Raw genomic sequence first — 18,896 nt, forward strand, 5'->3', positions numbered from 1 at the left:
TCTGTTTATCACCCACATCTATCATATCGCTTCTGAAGACATGGATTGAACCCCTGGAGCAGGCACGAGGCCACATAAGGGGCAGTGGCACTAGTCCATCCAGATTGACGGCTGGTCCTCCCAATCAAAACTGCAGGAATATACGAACAGTTTGCAAATAAAAAGAAACTGCATTATGTTGCACATAAAATAGCTCACATGCAAGATAATCATCATATACCTGTTATAAATATAGTTAGAAAAATTTGTTTTTATTTCAAATAAAAAGTTTGATATGATTATGGTGAACTGAAATGGGTTGGCATGCTTCTTAATGAGTCGCTCATTTTCTTTACAAACGCGCATCTGTTCATATTTTGGAAAACAGACAAAAGAGAAGCCGTCGATGCGCGTCTCTGATTCACTGTGTTTAGAGGTTTATCTGCGCGTTGGCACGCAAAATAATTATTTTGCGACATTGCAGCAGCTCCACGAAGCCCAGAACGTCAGCCAAAGGAGAGTTGTCAGATATTAAAGATTCGATCTTTGGGAAAATATCCAACGCTGGTTTTCCCTATAACGTTGCACCTTAAGGTTTAACGATCATCTTAGCTGACATCGTTCATTATTTTACGATGGAATAACGCCTGTTTCCCAGACCAGCATGTAGATCGCTCCTTATAAAGTAGAACTTAAGTGCTTCATACCGCAAGCTGTCGATCCGGTCCTGAAGGTGCTGATCCCTTTGGCTAATATGTCCAGGTGTTTGTCTTCTCAGAATGAAATTAATGTGGAAATACTAACAAACATGGAAGTTGTAACTTTGTTGAGGTGCCGAAATTTATAAACTTTTACAGAATTCAATTAAATAAGTAATTACGGCTTTGGTAAGACAGGGTTTCAGATGTTTGCTCAGCTTATAGAGATTAATAAAAGTGACACAAGGAGTGCCTGTAATGTGAATGTACCCGATGAGCATCACATCATAATAAGGGGATCTCACCTATAGCCTGTGTTGTTTCTTTGGCTGGAAACTGAGCAGATGCACAAAGAACAGGATTAAAATATGGACATCATTACTGAACTACTCATAGACCTTTCTTAACAGAATGAAGTGAATCTCTCATTCTCACTCACTCTAACCTCCTTTGATAAATATTGTATTTATTTATTTAGGACTGTTTATTTAAGTTTTAAACTGCAGGGTCATTTTACTCACATATGTCTAAACAAATCTGTTTAATAAGACTAGCTTTCTATTGCTATCATAGTTATGATTATCAAATAAGGCCAATAAAACGTTATACTGTATTATGTGTTATGTAAATTTAGATGTATTTTTAGACCTAATTTAGACCTATCACATTGCATGCGCAGACTGTGGAGATGATTTCAATGCGTTTTTTTCACACTTTTTTTTTATCCTCTAAAACAGTGTACAATGGCTTTCCAATGATCAAAATATATTCATATAATTTATCCAATGTCCCTTTGTCTCTGATAAACTGTGCAAGATGCGAGAAAGATACATTTAAGTTGCACTTAATGGACAACACCTGTGAAAAGCAGGAGGACTGAAAAGTGTCTAATAATAATGTTTATTGCAATATACCTTATTTTAATTTATTGTATTTATTTCTATGGCCATTTCATTTTTCATTGTGTAACAGGGTCAGAAAAGTGCTTCCACTTGCTTTACTTAATTTTGTGTATGACCTTTAATTATATTTAAGCAGTCGAGAGAGTGGTTGTGGTGGGTGAGTGCTCCCTGGAAAAAAAAAAAAAATGTATCTTATTTTTTTGGGGTTAACATCGACATGTATTTTGTTTTGTCATGTATGAAAGTGTATTGTATGCTCTCTTCTCAAGCTACCATGTTTTATGTTTAGTAATGTTTGATTTAATATTCATCCTTATTATAAAACATGCGTGAGCATGATTATTGGGAATGACCACCGCTTTTCAATGTGTTTAAACAGGTACAGCCTTTATATTTTAAATAATAAGTGTAATTATTGTATACCTGTCCTATATTGTTCATATATAAAGATTCAAATCTGCGCCAGCCGAGAGAGTGGTTGTGGTGGAACATGCGGGAGCATGATTATTGGGACTGGCCACCGCTTTTCAATGTGTTTAAACAGAATAAAATCCACCAAAGGCATGAGATGGTGTCAGTCGAGTGCTTTATTCAACACAACGCAGAGACAACCCCATTGCAATTGCATCAATATTTAGGTACATTTCTAATAATAAACTTAATAATTGTAAAAAAACAAAAACAAATAATTATTGTTATTGTACATGTAATTAAGCAACTCTAAGTATTAGGTAAATGAGCAAATATTGACTCATAAAGGCTGAGGAAAGGGGTGTGCTTCATTGATTTCACAATGAAATTAGGCACAGAATAGAGGTCCACCCTGTTTCACCAAGGTCCACTCATTTGGAGATTTCTGGCCTCACCCCTGCCCTGGAGTCATATGGATTACTTTTATGCTGCATTTATGTAATTTTTGGACCTTCTGAGTTTTGGTCACCATTCACTTGCATTGTATGGACCTACAGAGCTGAGATATTCTTCTAAAAATCTTTGTGTTCAGCAGATGAAAGAAAGTCATACACATCTGGGATGGCATGAGGGAGAGTAAACGATGAGAGAATTTTCATTTTTGGGTGAACTATCCCTTTAAATTATATATATTAAAAAATAAAACTCACCAAGGCTTGTTGAACTCCTAGCCGGTGAGAAATGGAAAGCCCATTGTACAAAGGGGCCTCAGTTTGTTCCTCAGTCTCACCTGAGTGGAGAACGTGAGATTACATCTGTATCAAGGCAATGCGAATACATCACATGAGAGACCGCTTGGACTCTGTCCTCTCATGAAGCCTAAAGGAAGTGATGGTTTATAGTTAAAAAGTACTTAAATATTGATCTTTTTTGCACCAAAAGTTATTGTATCACTTTAGAAGACATTAATTTAACAGCTGGTGTGGTATCGATGACATTTATGCTGACTTTCTTTGATTTTTGGAGCTTCAAAAGTCTGATCACCATCCACTTGCATTTTAAGGACCTACTGAGCTAAGATATTTTTCTATTTTTTTTTTTTTTTTCAAATGTGTTCTGCTGAAGAAAGTCATACACACCTGGGATATCATGAGGGTGAGTAAATAATTACAGAATTTTCATTTTTGGAAGAATTATCCCTTTAAACAAAACTTTGCACAACACTCTTGAATCTTGTAAATATCTTGAATCTCTCTTTCCTGAAAGGGAGACATCAGGCAGGATGTTCAGACTGATGATTGTGACAGATTGAGAAGTTATGAAAATATTAAACAAATAGTGTAACAAAAAGATGAAACTTGAAAAGGATTAAGGTTTGTTTTATTTATAAATAACAGATTATAATATCTGCTATTCAGTTCATAAAGTACTCCAGCAAAAAAGTTTAACATTATTCTCTGCCCAAAGTTAGAACTTCCATGCATTTTGTACCATGAAAAAGTATGTCATTTTTCCAATACAAAACAAAAATGTAAGAATTGACATTAAAAATGCACAGACAATTTTGCAATTGATCTGAGATGACATGATTGTACAATTGTTTTCTAAAAACAAGCGCTAATTTGTTACTATAATAGTGTGGTAGATGATTTGTTGCTATAGTAACTGTTTTTGCTTTTAAAGTGTTTGTTTGAACATGTTTTACAATATGGCTGACGAACATTTCAACAAAAGCATTATCTCAGCGAAGATAAGTCGAGCAGGAATTAAGGGGAGAATTACTGGGAAAAAGCATACATTTTAAAAGCCACATGACGGATAAGTATATGTTTCAGAGGCAGCTTACAAAAGACAAGATGAAAATGTTTCAGCACATCAATTCTTCATTTTGAACCATGAATTAAAAAAATTCTTATCAATTTGTCAATAAATGTACATTTATCAATAAGTGTAAATTTGACCTGTAAAATTCACTTTGTTCTATGCAGTTTTAAAGGTGCAATCAACACTGAAAACACTCACACATCACTACAACCAATTCAAACATGTGCAATCTGATTGTTTTGGGATTTACTTTTAAGCAGCTATTTCTACAGAAATGTTCACTTTCATTTAAACTGAAATAAAAAGTACCAGTCAAAAGTTTGGACATAACTCCTCCTTTATTATTACTATTTTCCACGTTTTAGAAAAATGGTGGTCATCAAAACTATAAAATACACAATATGTAGTGGGCAAAAATGTTAAGTCAAAACTGTCTTATATTTTAGCTTCTTTTAAGTAGCCGCTCTTAGTCTATATTACAACTCTGGTCATTCTCTCAAAGAACTTCATGAACTGAGAGTTTAGCTTTGTGAAGACATGCATACACAATTGATTTAGCTCTGCAAAACTAATTTCAAGAATTTAAGCATAATCCTTTAGCGCAAAAGATCATGAGAAATATTTTAATCAAGTGTGTCCAAACTTTTAACTGGTAGCGTAATTTACCTGACTGAACTCATTAGCTCCGTGAGCTGAACTGGGGGTCAAAAAAGAAGAAACACAAAATGTGCAAGGCTGGGTTCTTCAAGGACTGGGAACGCTGCTCTACAACACTGATGTTATCAATTTTAAAAAATCAGTTGTTCTGTAATAGTTCATAATAAGATTTGTTTTATGGCATGTAATACTGCAATGGTCTGAATCTGTGCAAGTGAAAATTATAATCCTTAAACATAAATATTTGTATAGCAATGGGAGCAGTAAAACTGGAACATAAAATTGATATCATCAGTTATCTTCTGCTTTACATATATTGTAAGTTTGAAACAAACAACGTTACAGAAAGTGACACTGGTTCCATGTCTAACTCGCCCTCTTAATAGTCATGACATACAAACAAACAGTTGACACTACTGATGGGACAATCTTCATCTCATACAAAAAACCCCCAAAGAAAAATCAATTGTTCAAATTTTTTTTCATTTCTTTCTCTGACTCCATATTGCACAGAGGTAGTGGCTATTAAGGTAAAGGGTAGCTGACCTAAAAAATGGCAAACAAAATCTTTTATTTTATTTTTTTTGTAGAAAATGTATCCTTTTCTTCTCATGTTTTGCTCTGACCAGAAAAATTGAAAAAGAACAAAATATAATACTGCAATCACATACAAAAGTAGTCCTTCATTTTGTACATTTTATACAGTGTTAACACTTAATCATTGATTTTATTCCTGTATTTTTTTCTTTTTTCTTCTTTTTCTCAAAAAGGCAAAACGGTTTTATCCGTGAATTAGTTTGGATCGAACCAATGGACAGTCTAAGCCAGGGGATCCACCAGCGGCTCTTCATCGCCCCGTGATAGCAGCTCCTTCTTCTCGTCTGTACTGGCCAGGGAATTGCGACTGTTGTTAGCACCCATGTACAGAGTAGCATACACGGGATTTGTGAAGTTGGTCGGCTACAAAAGAAATACGTTTTTAGCATTTTAAAGGAATTTTTCGGGTTCAATACAAATTAAGCTCTATCAACATTTTTTGTTGCATAATGTTGATTCCCACAAAAATTATTTCAACTCACCCCTCATTTCTTTAAGAAGAGCAAAAATCAGGGTTAGAGTCAGGCACTTATTTGGAAGGGTAACTTGGAAGTTGCATAAGGTAAACAACTACTTATCTGGACATCGAATTGATTAGTACTTTGATTCTGACATTGAACTGATAAGTACTTTGATTCTGGAAGTATTTTTCATTTTCTCCATTGGAATAATAATTTAAAAAAAAAGTCAATAAAGAGTTCTAAGCCATGAACCGAACCAGCCAGCTTTGAAATTAATCATAACATTACAAACTTACAAAACATGAAGCAAAAAAAGTCAATGGTACATGACTGTACTTAAATTCTTTCAGAAGTGAATTAACTTATCACATGAAGCATTGCGAATAACATATTCAAATAAAAAATAATGGTACAATAAAAAAATAAAATAAAAAAAACTGGCTTTTACAACTACTGAATGATTATACATATACTGTATATTAGGTGTGATTAAAGCTGTCACATTTACAAAATTTAGGCTTACAATTAATTGCAGTACCTTTGATTGACAATGTAACCGTCACTTCCTTAAATTAATCCGTAAGTTGAGAAAATGTATTCATAAGTAGCTTCATATACGCCCTTTACCTATCATTTTAATTTAACTTCACTATAACATAATGAAATAGAACTTTGATTTCCTTTAAAGGAATAGTTCACCCAAAAATTAAAATTCTCTCATCATTTACAGACCTTTATACCATCCCAGATGTGTATGACTTTCTTTCTTCTGCAGAACACAAATGAAGATTTTTAGAAGAATATTTCAGTTCTGTACTTTCATACAATGATAGTAAATAGCGACCAGAACTTTGAATCTTCAAAAATAACATTAAGGAAGAATAAAAGTGATCCATAAGGCTCCAGTGGTTTAATCCATATCATCTGAAGTTATATGATAGGAGTGGGTGAGAAATAGCTCAATAATTAAGTCCTATTTTTCTTTAAATCTCCACCTTTGACCAGCCCCAACCAGTAGGTGGCAATATGCACAAAGAATGTGAATTGCCAATAAACAAAAGAAGAAGAATTTAAAAGTGAAAGTGGAGATTCATGGTAAAAGGACTTAAATAGTAGTCTGTTTCTCACCCACACCTATCATATCGCTTCTGAAGACATGGATGTAACCACTGAAGTCGTATGGATTACTTTTATGCTGACTAATGTGATTTTTGGAGATTCAAAGTTCTGGTCACAATTTACTTGTATTGTATGAACCTATAGAGCTGAGATTTTCTTCTAAAAACCTTCATTTGTGTTCTGCAGAAGATTAAAAGTCATACACATCTGGGATAAATGATGAGAGGATTTTTATTTTTCAGTGAACCATCCCTTTAAGACTGAAAATATTTCACAGGGGTAGAATAGACCTTTTTCACAGACTGTGATGATGCGTTTCCGCCTTATTTAACAGCGTAAATCTCGTGAATTTTTTTTATATTATACATTTTTAAATATCGAGTGTACATTTATAACATTATGCTTTGTGTTATATTCCCCTGGAATTAGTTTAAAAATATGAATTACCACAGCTGCGAGGGGGTTTCGATTACAGCTGCTGAGAGAGTGACAGTAAATTTGGCATCTTCTCCCATTTTACTTAATCCACCGCTCTCTATTTTTTTCCTTTTCTGGAAAGTCATTAAAACATAAGTGTATTATTTCTTTTGGTTTTGGAGCAAATGGGTAAGTGAAAATAATATTTGCTGTGGTCTCCCATTCTCTCCCATTCACCGCTGTCGAAGTTTACCCTGCAAACGTTTACTTCCGCGGTCAAAAACCCGGAGTGTGAAAAAGGTCTATGACAAGAACAATAATTTAAACATTAAGATATTTAGCTTAAAAAACATTTAAATAATTCTCTTTTTGGTCAACTTCAGTCCTGGTTTAATTACATTCACACTGTTGTGTTTGAAACCCAGCCAACAATTTTATTGTAGTACTATAATATCTATTACTATTTTTGAATATTATTACAGAATAGTAGGCTTATAGAATTTTCCCCCAAATTCACATTCATGCATAATGTTAAGGCAGTCCGGTACAATAGAGATACTGTAATATCTACATGACAGTAAATTTGTATGATCCTGTAAGGACCAACAATATCTTGCAAATGTTACATTATACCGCAGCACTTGGTGTTCTCCATGCATGTTAATTGGTGTTTACTTTCGAGTGAGCTTGCTGTGAACCACCGCAGACGGCACATCAGGCGGTACAGAAGCTTTTAATCTTCATGTGTACTTCAGGATCTACTCTGAGTGCGGTTCACTTTTGAGAGATCATCTAAGAGCACAAAATCCACTACTGTACCCAAAAATGAGACATAAATGCATTTCACGGCCATAATTTGCATGTATACTGTTTATAACACAATTCACAGGAAGTTGGGAAAAATGAATGGCACAATATTTGTGTTAATTTATTTTTAATGTGTTAAATCGTCCAGATTTATCGCAGAAGTTAAATTTTCCCCAGCCCTAACTTTGTGAAATATTCAATATACATACAACTATACAGTATAAGTAGTTGGAGAGTGTAGGGAGGCTGACTAAATTATGTCATCTGCAGTGCTCCATGGGAGTGGGTGGTTCCTGCAGAGCAAATTCCATTTCCATGGTAACAACGACTTCTCGGATTGGCGGATCTCTTTTCTGGATTATGGGTAGTGTAGTTCTTTACTGAGAAGATTTTGACTATTAAACAAGATTATTTAAAAAGGAATGAACACAAATCGAACCAACCAGCTCTGAGATGATTCGCAACATTGCAAACTTGGTTTTGAGGCAAAATATACTTATGAAAAATAGACAATGGTACAAGATTGTTAACCTAAATAATTTTATGAGTGAATGAACTACCTATTCTGTGAAGCATTGCAAATGACAAAAAAGGTAATGGTACAATATAAAACTATTAACTTATAGTCATTAATTATATGTATAAAACAATATATTGTAAGTTATTGGAATAAATACAAATATATTGCAGTATATTTATGATTTTGGATATTAAACAAATTTTTGAACAATTTGAACAATTAACATTTTTGGCTATTATTCAGTTGTAATCACACTGACTTATGACTTTTACTCATGGTAAGTGTGTCTGAATATTGCTATAAATCTCAATGGAGAAAATGAATGGGATTTTTACTTTCAGAACACTATAGTTGCGCTCTCTAGCGATATTACAATTACTGCTGGGGAAATCAAAATATATGAAATCTCATGCATAGAGGTTTAAGTGAATTTGGTTCCTGATATAAATGCCTCCTTTCTACAAGGAATAATGGAGTGATGTAATAAAGCAATGAAAATCATGCAGAACATCTATACCTTGTCTGGATCTAGAGTGAAGTCAGCATCCAGCAATTCTCCAACATCGTCATCTTGCTCTCCTTCATAAATTTTATAGGCTGGATTCCCGATCTCAACATTCATAGCGCCATTTGTCATTCTCTGATGCTGAAACCCTTTAGCTCTGCAGGTATAAAATGTACAGTTTATTTTACAGCAAAGAAGGCTGTGCAGTCAGTTATACACTGTATAAAGCAGCACAGGTAGTAACACGGCCACAACACAGAGAGATGCCACTAACAGTCACTGGAACAACCTAAAATGAAGCAGCACTTCACAGGTCCCATCACAAACCCAACGTTTACCAAAACACACTAAATATCTTTATAATCACATTTTGCCAGTAATCACAATTCTAAGACATTATTCATTTAAAATTCAATCAGCATGATAAATCATTATCAAGTTACTATGACGGTACAAGTATTAAAGTACACATATAAGATAGGGCAGGGTAGTATGACAGTATGCAACATTAGAAATGTCATCCAGTAGAGATTTTTCTATACTGTGATAGATATATTTGACTATCAGTGGACTCTGCTGCTTTACATTATTTACATGTGTAAGAGACATGGAGTAATGCTTGGATACATAGCGGGACGTGTCCCAAACAAGTAGAAGAAAAACTTACTAAGGGGTGTAAAACAAAGCAGAGATTAGGTGGTAACGGTTAGGGTTTGCTCTTGCCCTTTATAACAAGGGATTGTCCCATATTGAAAAATTAAATTCTGCGTCCCTTCTTGAATCAGTACGTGACATAATTTGCCCTATATTTTCGTACTTGCCTTTAACAACTTGACTTTAACAACTCTAAGTGATGGGTTTAAAAATGTTCAGCAGAGAGTTAAAAAACATTAAGTAGTGAGTTTAAGAGCGCTCAGCGGTGAGTTGAAGAACACTTATTGGACCGTGGTCCACATCGCAGCTTATCCAATCCCATTTTTGCAAAATGCTTAATAATGCTTTTATTTTTATTGTTTCAATGGTAAAACCGATGTGTCTGCACAAGACACAAATTGCAATTACACAGTTCCTTTTACTCCAGACTTTCCCAAATGCACATATGGTTCTATATGGTGATTATTTAGGTGAAAATGTATAATGCTGATAATATTCTATCCATTCTCAGAGGGTTTGGGCTGAAGGTTAAGATTATTATTATTATTTACAAATTAAACCAATATTTACATTGCACAAACAATGAAATTAGTGTATTAGTAATACACTAAATATATAATTTGTATAATTTATGGAATACATAAAATAAATGTATTATGCTTATTATATATAATATTTAATAAACTCGCTGCATTAAAATAGAATTCACTTGAAGTGGGGTCACAGGTGTGTATATCGGATATTTTGCAATGGTTTTGAATGCAGCTCATTCAATCAGAATCCAGACTAAGAACTATCTGTTTTATAATATTAGTTTTACTGTTTTGAGTCTTTTACTTTTCAAGTGTTACATAATGTAAAGCTGTTTTTGCACTGATGCAAGACTTATCATTCATTTATTATGAATAACCGTATCTTTTGGTTTTGCATCCATCAAGTTCCAAGTAAAAAGAGAAAATAATCAAATGAGACAAAGTGCCTTCCGTTTGTTAAGTATATAATTTACTGGATTATCCAATAAAGGCATTTACACATTATTTTCAATATTACAATATTAAAATTTTTGTTGAATTTTCGGCAAAAAATATTGTGACCTATACTGTTATCATGATGTAGAATTACTCATACTGTGATGTAAGATTTGGGTCATACCGACCTCTCCTGGTTTTCAAGTAAATGGAAAACTTTGAAAATGTTAAACACTTTCATTAACCGGCACTAATTCTCTGTTAACTACAGGTGTTTATGTAATGTAGCTGAAACAGAGTGGGGTCCAAAAGTAAAAAAAAAAAAGAAGAAATGTAGCAGTGTAAAATGAATAAGAAATTGGGTCATTAATTAATTAAGCAAGCAAATTTGTAACATGTTAACCTTTGTTCAAGATTTCCTTGCTTCTATTGAAGCACACAAGATGTTCATTGGAACATTTTAAAATTATGCTGGGATTAACATGTATCATCAGGTTTTGCACAAAGTTGTGTAGTGTTATTGTGCATGTTATTTTGACAAACGCTGGGTTTTGATAGATGGCACATTCAACAGATCTGCTTAGTAGGGGTGTAACGGTACATGTATTCGTCTCCGAACCGTCACTGTACTGACGTCACGTCACGAAGAATACATCTGAGTCAGTCACAGGCGATCCACACTCCAATACAGAAGGGGGCGCGCGCAGTAATGTGACACTGTTTGCTAATTGCCACAACAGGAAAAAGAGCAGAAGAAGACGAGACCCTATATGCACCAACCCAAAACAAGAATGGCGAGTTCAGATTTTTATAATGAAGTTACCAGTTGGCAAATACTACCTGGCTGTACCTGGCCTGCTACCTCAGGGTGGTTTGTTCTTCTGTCTTTTTGGGAGGGTTGGGCTTAAGCTTTGAATGTTTAAATATAGTTTAAGTGGAACAAATTGTAACACTCCTTTTCCTAATGCACAAGTTTTATTTTTCATTATTCTATTTATTTTGTACTTTTATAACACAAGAGATGCTTTTCAGTTTTGTAGCCGATTGTGACCAAATACCTTTTGTTTTTTATCAGCCCTACAAAAAAATATGGCCTATAAAACAGTGCATTCTGTTTACTGCTTAGTGCTTAATACACTAAAGGAGGCTGTACAGTACCAACTACCTCAGGGGGGACTAAATGCAGCTAGGTGGAACAAACTGTCATTTGCACTACTGTCTGTTCAAAATATATTAAAAGAAACCTAGCATTTGGGATTTGTTATTTTTCCTGTTGTACCGAACTCGTATCGAACCGTGACCCCAAAACCGAGGAACATACCGAACTGTGACTTCTGTGTACCGTTACACCTCTACTGCTTAGACTAATCCTAATCCTGCTGAGAACCAATCTTAGAGAAACATATTACAGTAGAACATTGTATGACTCAGTTGAAAACAATATGTTTGGTTCTCACAGATTTTGTTTCTCTGTCCTATATTTCCACCTTCTCCCTTCAACAAGGGATAAACCACTTGTAGGGTTTAGTCAGGTAGTTTAACAAAGGGCAGGACAGAGAGAGATTGGGTGAGACCATGAAGACAACAAGAACACTTAAAACCACAGGACTACAACTCTCCAAACCAGCAAGAAAGATGGACAGAATGGGAGGGAGACAAAAAATAAAGGCATAACGGAAAAAGACCGTTACCGCGGTCGTTTGGAGTGGGGTTTGCCAAGCCTATGAAACAAAGCAGACGGAGTTAACCAACACAGAAGAAGAGAAAAGAGGTGTCTGGGGTGAAACGTTACTTATATTTGAAATTCTGAACAGTACAGCACCTCAGATAAAAATCTATCGAAAAAGCAGTTTACAGTAGAGCAGAATTAAAGAAAGCATGTTTTTGAAGAAAGCATGTTTTTATGATATACTCACCCGCTCATTCTTTTTCTGTACCATAAAACCGCTCCACCAATCAGCAACACCAGCAGTATCAATAAAATCACTGGAATAACTATTGAGGCAGTGCCTTAAAGAAACAGACATTATTATAAATCAGCTGTGATTTTCATGGATTTTTCTGAATTCATGGCAACATCAAAAGTACATTTGTTTGATAAAAGCTTTCCTAAGATAAGTTCTGAACATGTTACTACTTGCTATTAAACTAAATTATTCCAACAAATAGAATCATTATATGTTATGTTAAATGACTCTCTGGAACACTGGATTGTGATTGGCCAGTTGCAGCATTTGTATAATGAGCACTAAACTGACTGTTGTCCAATTCAACCAATTTTCTACATTGCAGTGTTAGTTTAATGTCTCAGGGTTGCTGCAGAGTTTTTAAAATCAAATGTAAGACTTTTTATGACCTTTTTCAAGACCTGAACAAATACAATGAATACCGTATTCCCATACCAAAACAAACCCACATAATCTCAAAATAAATCATATATCACAGACTCTTATTAAAACAGGCAGGGGCACACATTCAACATGGCCTTAACATTGCTCATCAGTAAAACAGGGTAGGCTATATGCAAGTTTAAAATACTCAAGACATGTTTTACACATATCACATTAAAATTGGTTTATGTACCATTATATAAATAAATACAAATTAGAGGTTGACAAATATTGGATTCTGCTGATACGATAATGTGTTGAAAGAAAAGCAATTAATCTGCCAATAGTTTTTTTAAATTGGTAGCTTATATTCAATGTTCTTAGCATTTCCTTCCTGTGATGAGGAGCGCCAGACAGAGGCTACAAGAGTCCAAATGTAATTAAATTTCAGATGCAATTTATGGTGCAACCAAAATACCAATAACTAGGGAAAAAAGAAAAAAGATTTGATTCATAGTGTGGAACTTTTATCTTTAAAGGCTGAAATACACAGGGAACTCTTATTTTGAAATGTTTGCGCTTCACTGCTTCCAGCTGCTCATTCAAACAGATAAGGGAAATAAAACATGCACTCCTACAATGAGCTACAGTTTAGTATGTTATATTTCATCACTATATCATCATCATCAACAGGTGATTGTTAGTGATCACTTGTCATAAATTTCTGATATGGCCTAATGGTTGTGAACTGCTCTGGAACAGATGAAAACACTCACAAGTGCTTGGAGAAAATACAACAGTGCCGTGTTTTCACTTTGAAGGATGTAGCGCATGCATTTATTTAATTAAGTCGTATTCTTTTTAAGTTTGATAATCACATTAGGTCATATCACAATTCCTGTCTTTCCGCCTCCAAATTTAAGACCTCTTTAAATAATAATTAAGACTTTTGTTGTATCATTTAAGATATTTAAGATTTTTTCTGACCTTAAATTTGGGAAAACTTAATTTAAGACTTTTAAGGATCCGCGGGAACCCTGTGTCTCTTGTATCACTCTGCACTCTCTTATTTCTAACATAATTCAATCATTTCTACTCAAATGAATACATAATGTCCATTTTTTTTTTTTTTTTAAGAAATTTTCATAACTGGGTCAGGTTATTAATATAACTGGTCCATTTATTTTTTCTCCTCTGTTCTCCCTAATTTTGGAATGCTCAATTCCCAATGCACTCTAAGTCCTCGTGGTGGTGTAGTGACTCGCCACAATCTGGGTGGCGGAGGACAAATATCAGTTGCCTCCATGTCTAAGACCGCCAATCCACACATCTTATCCCGTGGCTTGTTGAGCACTTTACCATGGAGACCTAGCATGTGTGGAGGCACACGCTATTCTCCACGGCATCCATGCACAACTCATCATGCGCCCCACCAAGAGTGGGAACCACATTTTAGCGACCACGAGGAGGTTAACCCAACGTGACACTACCCACACTAGCAACCGGGCCAACTGGTTGCTTAGGAAGCCTGACTGGAGTCACTCAGCAAACCCTGGATTCAAACTTGCGACTCCAGGTGTGGTATACAGCATCTTTACTTCCTGAGCTACCCAGTCCCCCTAACTGGTACATTTTTTTAATAAATCTTACTGATACCCACAAGTTCCTAAAATGTTTCTACTTGCTATAAAAATCAAGAATGGATTTACGGCCACTGGATTCTGCATTCACATCAGGGGCCGGATTATCACAGCGATGACCCTCCCATCCAAGAGGACATCTACAAGACAAAGGAATGTTACATGAATTTACTTTTATGTATTTATCCATTTTTAAATTGCTCAAATTACATTTCATGGGGTGGGTACTAAAAATCCCAGTTGAACCTAAAATGATAGGCCTAAAATGACAATAAGAAGCCCACAGAAATAGTATTCAATGATCAATGCTGTCACTAGAAAACCAATACATGATCAAGATAGTTCCCTAAAAATCCCTAACAGAACAAGCACAGGCTTTCAGTAGTGCAATACTGTGAAAATACTGGACACATCTTGTGGAGAAATGAGGGGGTGAGTGACCAAAAGTGGCTGACTCTATTGGTCAGGCTGGGGTGAAAATTTCGATGAAGGATTGAAGGTCAAGCCAAAGAGAAAGGCCAGGCCATTGCCAACCAGATAAGCCAGGTCTTAAACTGAATGTCTTCAGCCAGAGAAGGGGCATCAGCAGAAATGCAACATGAAAGAATTTCCAAAGGAAATCACCTCGTGGTTCCGGGAGTTATTGTGTGACGGTGTTTAACTTGCTGGGTAATTGAATGAGGTGAGGCCAGTACAACCTCTAAATGGAAACATGCTGTTAAATTGACATATAAGTCTGTTTGTGTGAAGGCTGTATGTACACATTAGGATTCACTTCAACTGCAGTAAAGACAGAAGCTTCAATAGAATGTGAGACTACAGGACAGGGGACTGAAGAGTGAATGGAGTTCAGATTGGAGGCAGCAGTACCTACATGATGGAGTGGTTGATGGACTGTGAGCAACCTGGAGTTAAGTGCCTTGCTCAAGGACACAATGGTGGAGGCTGTGAGGGTCGAACCGGCAACCTTCTGCTTACCAGTTCTGTGCTTTAGCCCACTAAGCCACCACCATTCCATACTGTTAGATACTATAGACATAGCCTACAAAGCAACTTCTGCTATGACCCTGTGATGAGTCGAAGCCACGCAATTGATGACAAGGTGATTGTACATTTTTTTCCCACTTAAAACATTAACTGCATAAGCTATGCTTGCATGGGGAGTTATGTGATGTGACTGTATTGTGTATGTGAACAATATGTTACTTACTTGCACTCTGGGAGGTTTGTGGGGCCGAGGGTGCATTGTCCATTAGCACAGTATCCTTCACACGTATAACAGCTTGGCTGGATACTGCCATTGGCACAGCTACAACACATATAGCAAATTGATGATTTAGTACCAGTTCAGGGAAAATTTGATAACCAAAATCCATAGAAAATGTACATCCTTTTGCAGCAACAGACAAAGTGACCTTTTAAGCAGGGACTAAAAACGGTCCAAGGAACCAAAAAAACTGATTTTTTTGCAGAATGTAACCGAAAACGGGAAGGAAATCCCTTTCAATTGTTGCGGAGTGAAAACTTTATTTTTAAATACTGGTAACCGGTTAATAACCAGTTAATTTTGTTCAGATAATTTTTTAATGAAAGCAAAGACCAAAGGATTTATCACAGTCAATTTTTGGAATTACATCACCTCCTGCTGCCCGAAAAAATTAGGCTTCTCTCCTTTTAGTAGAACATAAGCATGCACTTTGATTTGGAAGGAAAGTGCTAGTTTAAAAACCAATGTTAAAAGTTTTAAAAATCATTCGGGCAGCAAAAGGTGATGTTTAGTCCAAACATCCATATATATAATTGTTATATATAGTGCTAAAAGTAATTTAATATTCCTCTAATTCAAAATCTAGTGAGATGCAACCATCTCATCCATTTAAAACAGGCAGTATTGTTGTTGTAGTGCACATTTGTTTCATTAAAATATTCAAAATAACTGTCAATTAAAAGTCAGATGCACTTATTATTAAAGGAATGTTCCGGGTTCAATACAAGTTAAGCTCAAATGACAGTATTTGTGGCATAATGTTGATTGCCACAAAAATGTATTTCGACTCGTTCCTCCTTTTCTTTAAAACAAAGCAAAAGTCGAGGTTACAGTGAGACACTGACAATGTAAGTGAATGTGGTACATTGTTGGAGTGTTAAAACAAAGAAATGTGAAGCTTATAATTTTATAAAAGCACTTACATTAATTATTCTTTTAAAACTCATGTATTATCTGAGCTGTAAATTTGTTTAAATTGTCATTTTTAGGTTTGTTGACATGAAATCGTCATGGCAACGAAGTTGTAAATTTGGATATAACTTTACACAGAAAAGGTTAGTAAGTGATTTTATCACACTAAAATCATGTTTACACGCATATTATTTATGTCTTGTGGCTATTTTGAAAAAGTGAGTATTTTAACGTAAAATAATTGGCTCCCATTCACTTCCATTGTAAGTGCCTCACTGTCACCTCGGTTTTTGCTTTTTTTTTTTAAAGAAAATTAGCAACGAGTCTAAATGAATTTTTTGTGGTAATTAACATTATGCCATAAATGCTGTCGATTGAGCTTAAATTGTATTGAACCTGGAACATCCCTTTAAGGTTCATTGTATATGTACAGTACAGTTTGAGCCTGTGTTCATATGGAAGGTTGACCTGCACGTGACGTCTCCATGAGGCTGGTAGATATTGGTGGGTATACACTTGCCGTCACGGCAATAGTGACATTTATCCACTTCGCAGTTGTTGCCGATGAAGCGTGGAGGACAGCGACATCGTCTCGATCCATCGCTGGACTGCAGACATGTCCCTTCATGATCACAGAATCCATCACATGTGCCTGTTGAGAAGAAGAAAACACTTCTAAAAATCCTGCCTCAAATCTACAACATGACCTTTTCTTGTTTTTTCTCTTGTTTCGATCACCTTTAGACAGATGCGGTACACAACAGTCTAATATCATTTTAGTTCCAAACGTTAAAAGTGGTTCGGGAAAATTTTAGTGTATTGCGATATTTTACATTACAGTATTTTATCAATATTCTAATGCAAAGAATCAATATTGTTATCAGGGCTGTCAATAGATTAAAAATGTCATTTGAATTAATTATATTAGATGCCGATTATTTAATTGTGTTAATCACACATTCAATATTTGATGAGAAAGACTTCCAAATAAAGATCATTTAATATATAATAATCAATATAATTTTATAAATAATGATTCTGATCACTTAAAGACATTACAATATTGTGGCAAAGTGATTAGACAATAAAAAGTGGCTTTAGAAGCCAATATATTGCTTGCTTTGATTCCATATCATTGACCATAAGGTCTGTTGCCTGTCCAGCTGGAATTGTGCTGACTGCCCCCTGCTGACTGTGACTTGCTAAAACATGAAGGTGGTATTTTAAGTTGAATTGGTCCATTAGAATGAAAATTCTTTATTTTGGAATGTTCGTACAGTCAGGGGGCATGATTAATTGTGTTTAATTTGTACAACTGTCCATAATAATGACTGTCCAACTCGGACATAGAGCTACCCAAGTGCACTTGAAGGCATTTTAAGTTCAAAAACTCTAGCAGGTTTGACTGTCTGTAAGTTTACACATACAGTACACATCAGTGGTTCTCAAATTTATTTGGTCACGCCCCCTTTTGTAACAACAAAAGCTTTTGCTTCTGAACTTGTTTAGAATGTTGAATCTTTGTAACACCTGTGCTAAAAACAATCTAGATGCAGCGCAAAGAATGAAACAGAGCACAGGTGTCTCAACATGCATTTTTGACAATTTGAAGTTCTTTTTATCTTGACATGGTGTTTAAAATAAGGCAGTCCTGCGCGAGACGTTGAAGAAAAAGCGAGACGCGGTGCAGATACTTCCGCTACTAAATGCTGTATCAGAAATATCAATCCTCACACAAAAATATCGATTCCAAACATTATTTTTTTTTTAACTACGGATATTATTATTTGGTTACCACGAACATGAACAATAATCATAAGCTTCAAAGTGAAATAAAAAGGATTAGGCTATATTAGCAAATACTTGTGCAGGATGGGAACTATTTCTTCTTTCGCTCATTTTAACATTCTTGCTGAAAGACACAAGCAGACAAGCGCTTGTGCCATCACAAGGCTCGTTCAAACAAGAGAGATCAGTGCCTTGTAGAGGTAATGACAGAAAATCAGAGAAACAGCTTCTGGAGTAAATTCACACTAAAATAACAACATATCTAAAGGTGACATTATTTATAATGAGTTTGTGTGTAATTGTTGTTAATAAGGAATTAAAGAAATAGTTAATCATGATTTTGGCTGAAACCATGGTTTTACTACAGTAGGCCTATATTGTAGTAGTAACCATGGTTAATTGTGTGGTAACAATGGTTTAACTAAATACCATGGTTAAAC

General features: G+C 35.2%; 1 protein-coding gene across 1 annotated transcript in view; it reads right to left on the reverse strand.

Moving 5' to 3' along the window:
* Positions 1-3,353: 3,353 nt before the first annotated feature.
* The window catches only part of lrp1aa (low density lipoprotein receptor-related protein 1Aa), a 396,987-nt gene continuing 381,444 nt past the window's right edge, over positions 3,354-18,896 (reverse strand). The window contains exons 84-89 of the mRNA XM_051676564.1: positions 17,137-17,320; positions 15,700-15,798; positions 14,559-14,629; positions 12,436-12,529; positions 8,910-9,054; positions 3,354-5,431 (exon numbers count right to left, since the gene is read on the reverse strand). Of these exons, the coding sequence (XP_051532524.1) occupies positions 5,291-5,431; positions 8,910-9,054; positions 12,436-12,529; positions 14,559-14,629; positions 15,700-15,798; positions 17,137-17,320 (734 nt within the window). The 3' untranslated portion in view covers positions 3,354-5,290. The remainder of the gene's footprint in view (positions 5,432-8,909; positions 9,055-12,435; positions 12,530-14,558; positions 14,630-15,699; positions 15,799-17,136; positions 17,321-18,896) is intronic.

Source organism: Myxocyprinus asiaticus, chromosome 37 (genome assembly GCF_019703515.2).
Source record: "Myxocyprinus asiaticus isolate MX2 ecotype Aquarium Trade chromosome 37, UBuf_Myxa_2, whole genome shotgun sequence".
Lineage (NCBI taxonomy): Eukaryota > Metazoa > Chordata > Actinopteri > Cypriniformes > Catostomidae > Myxocyprinus > Myxocyprinus asiaticus.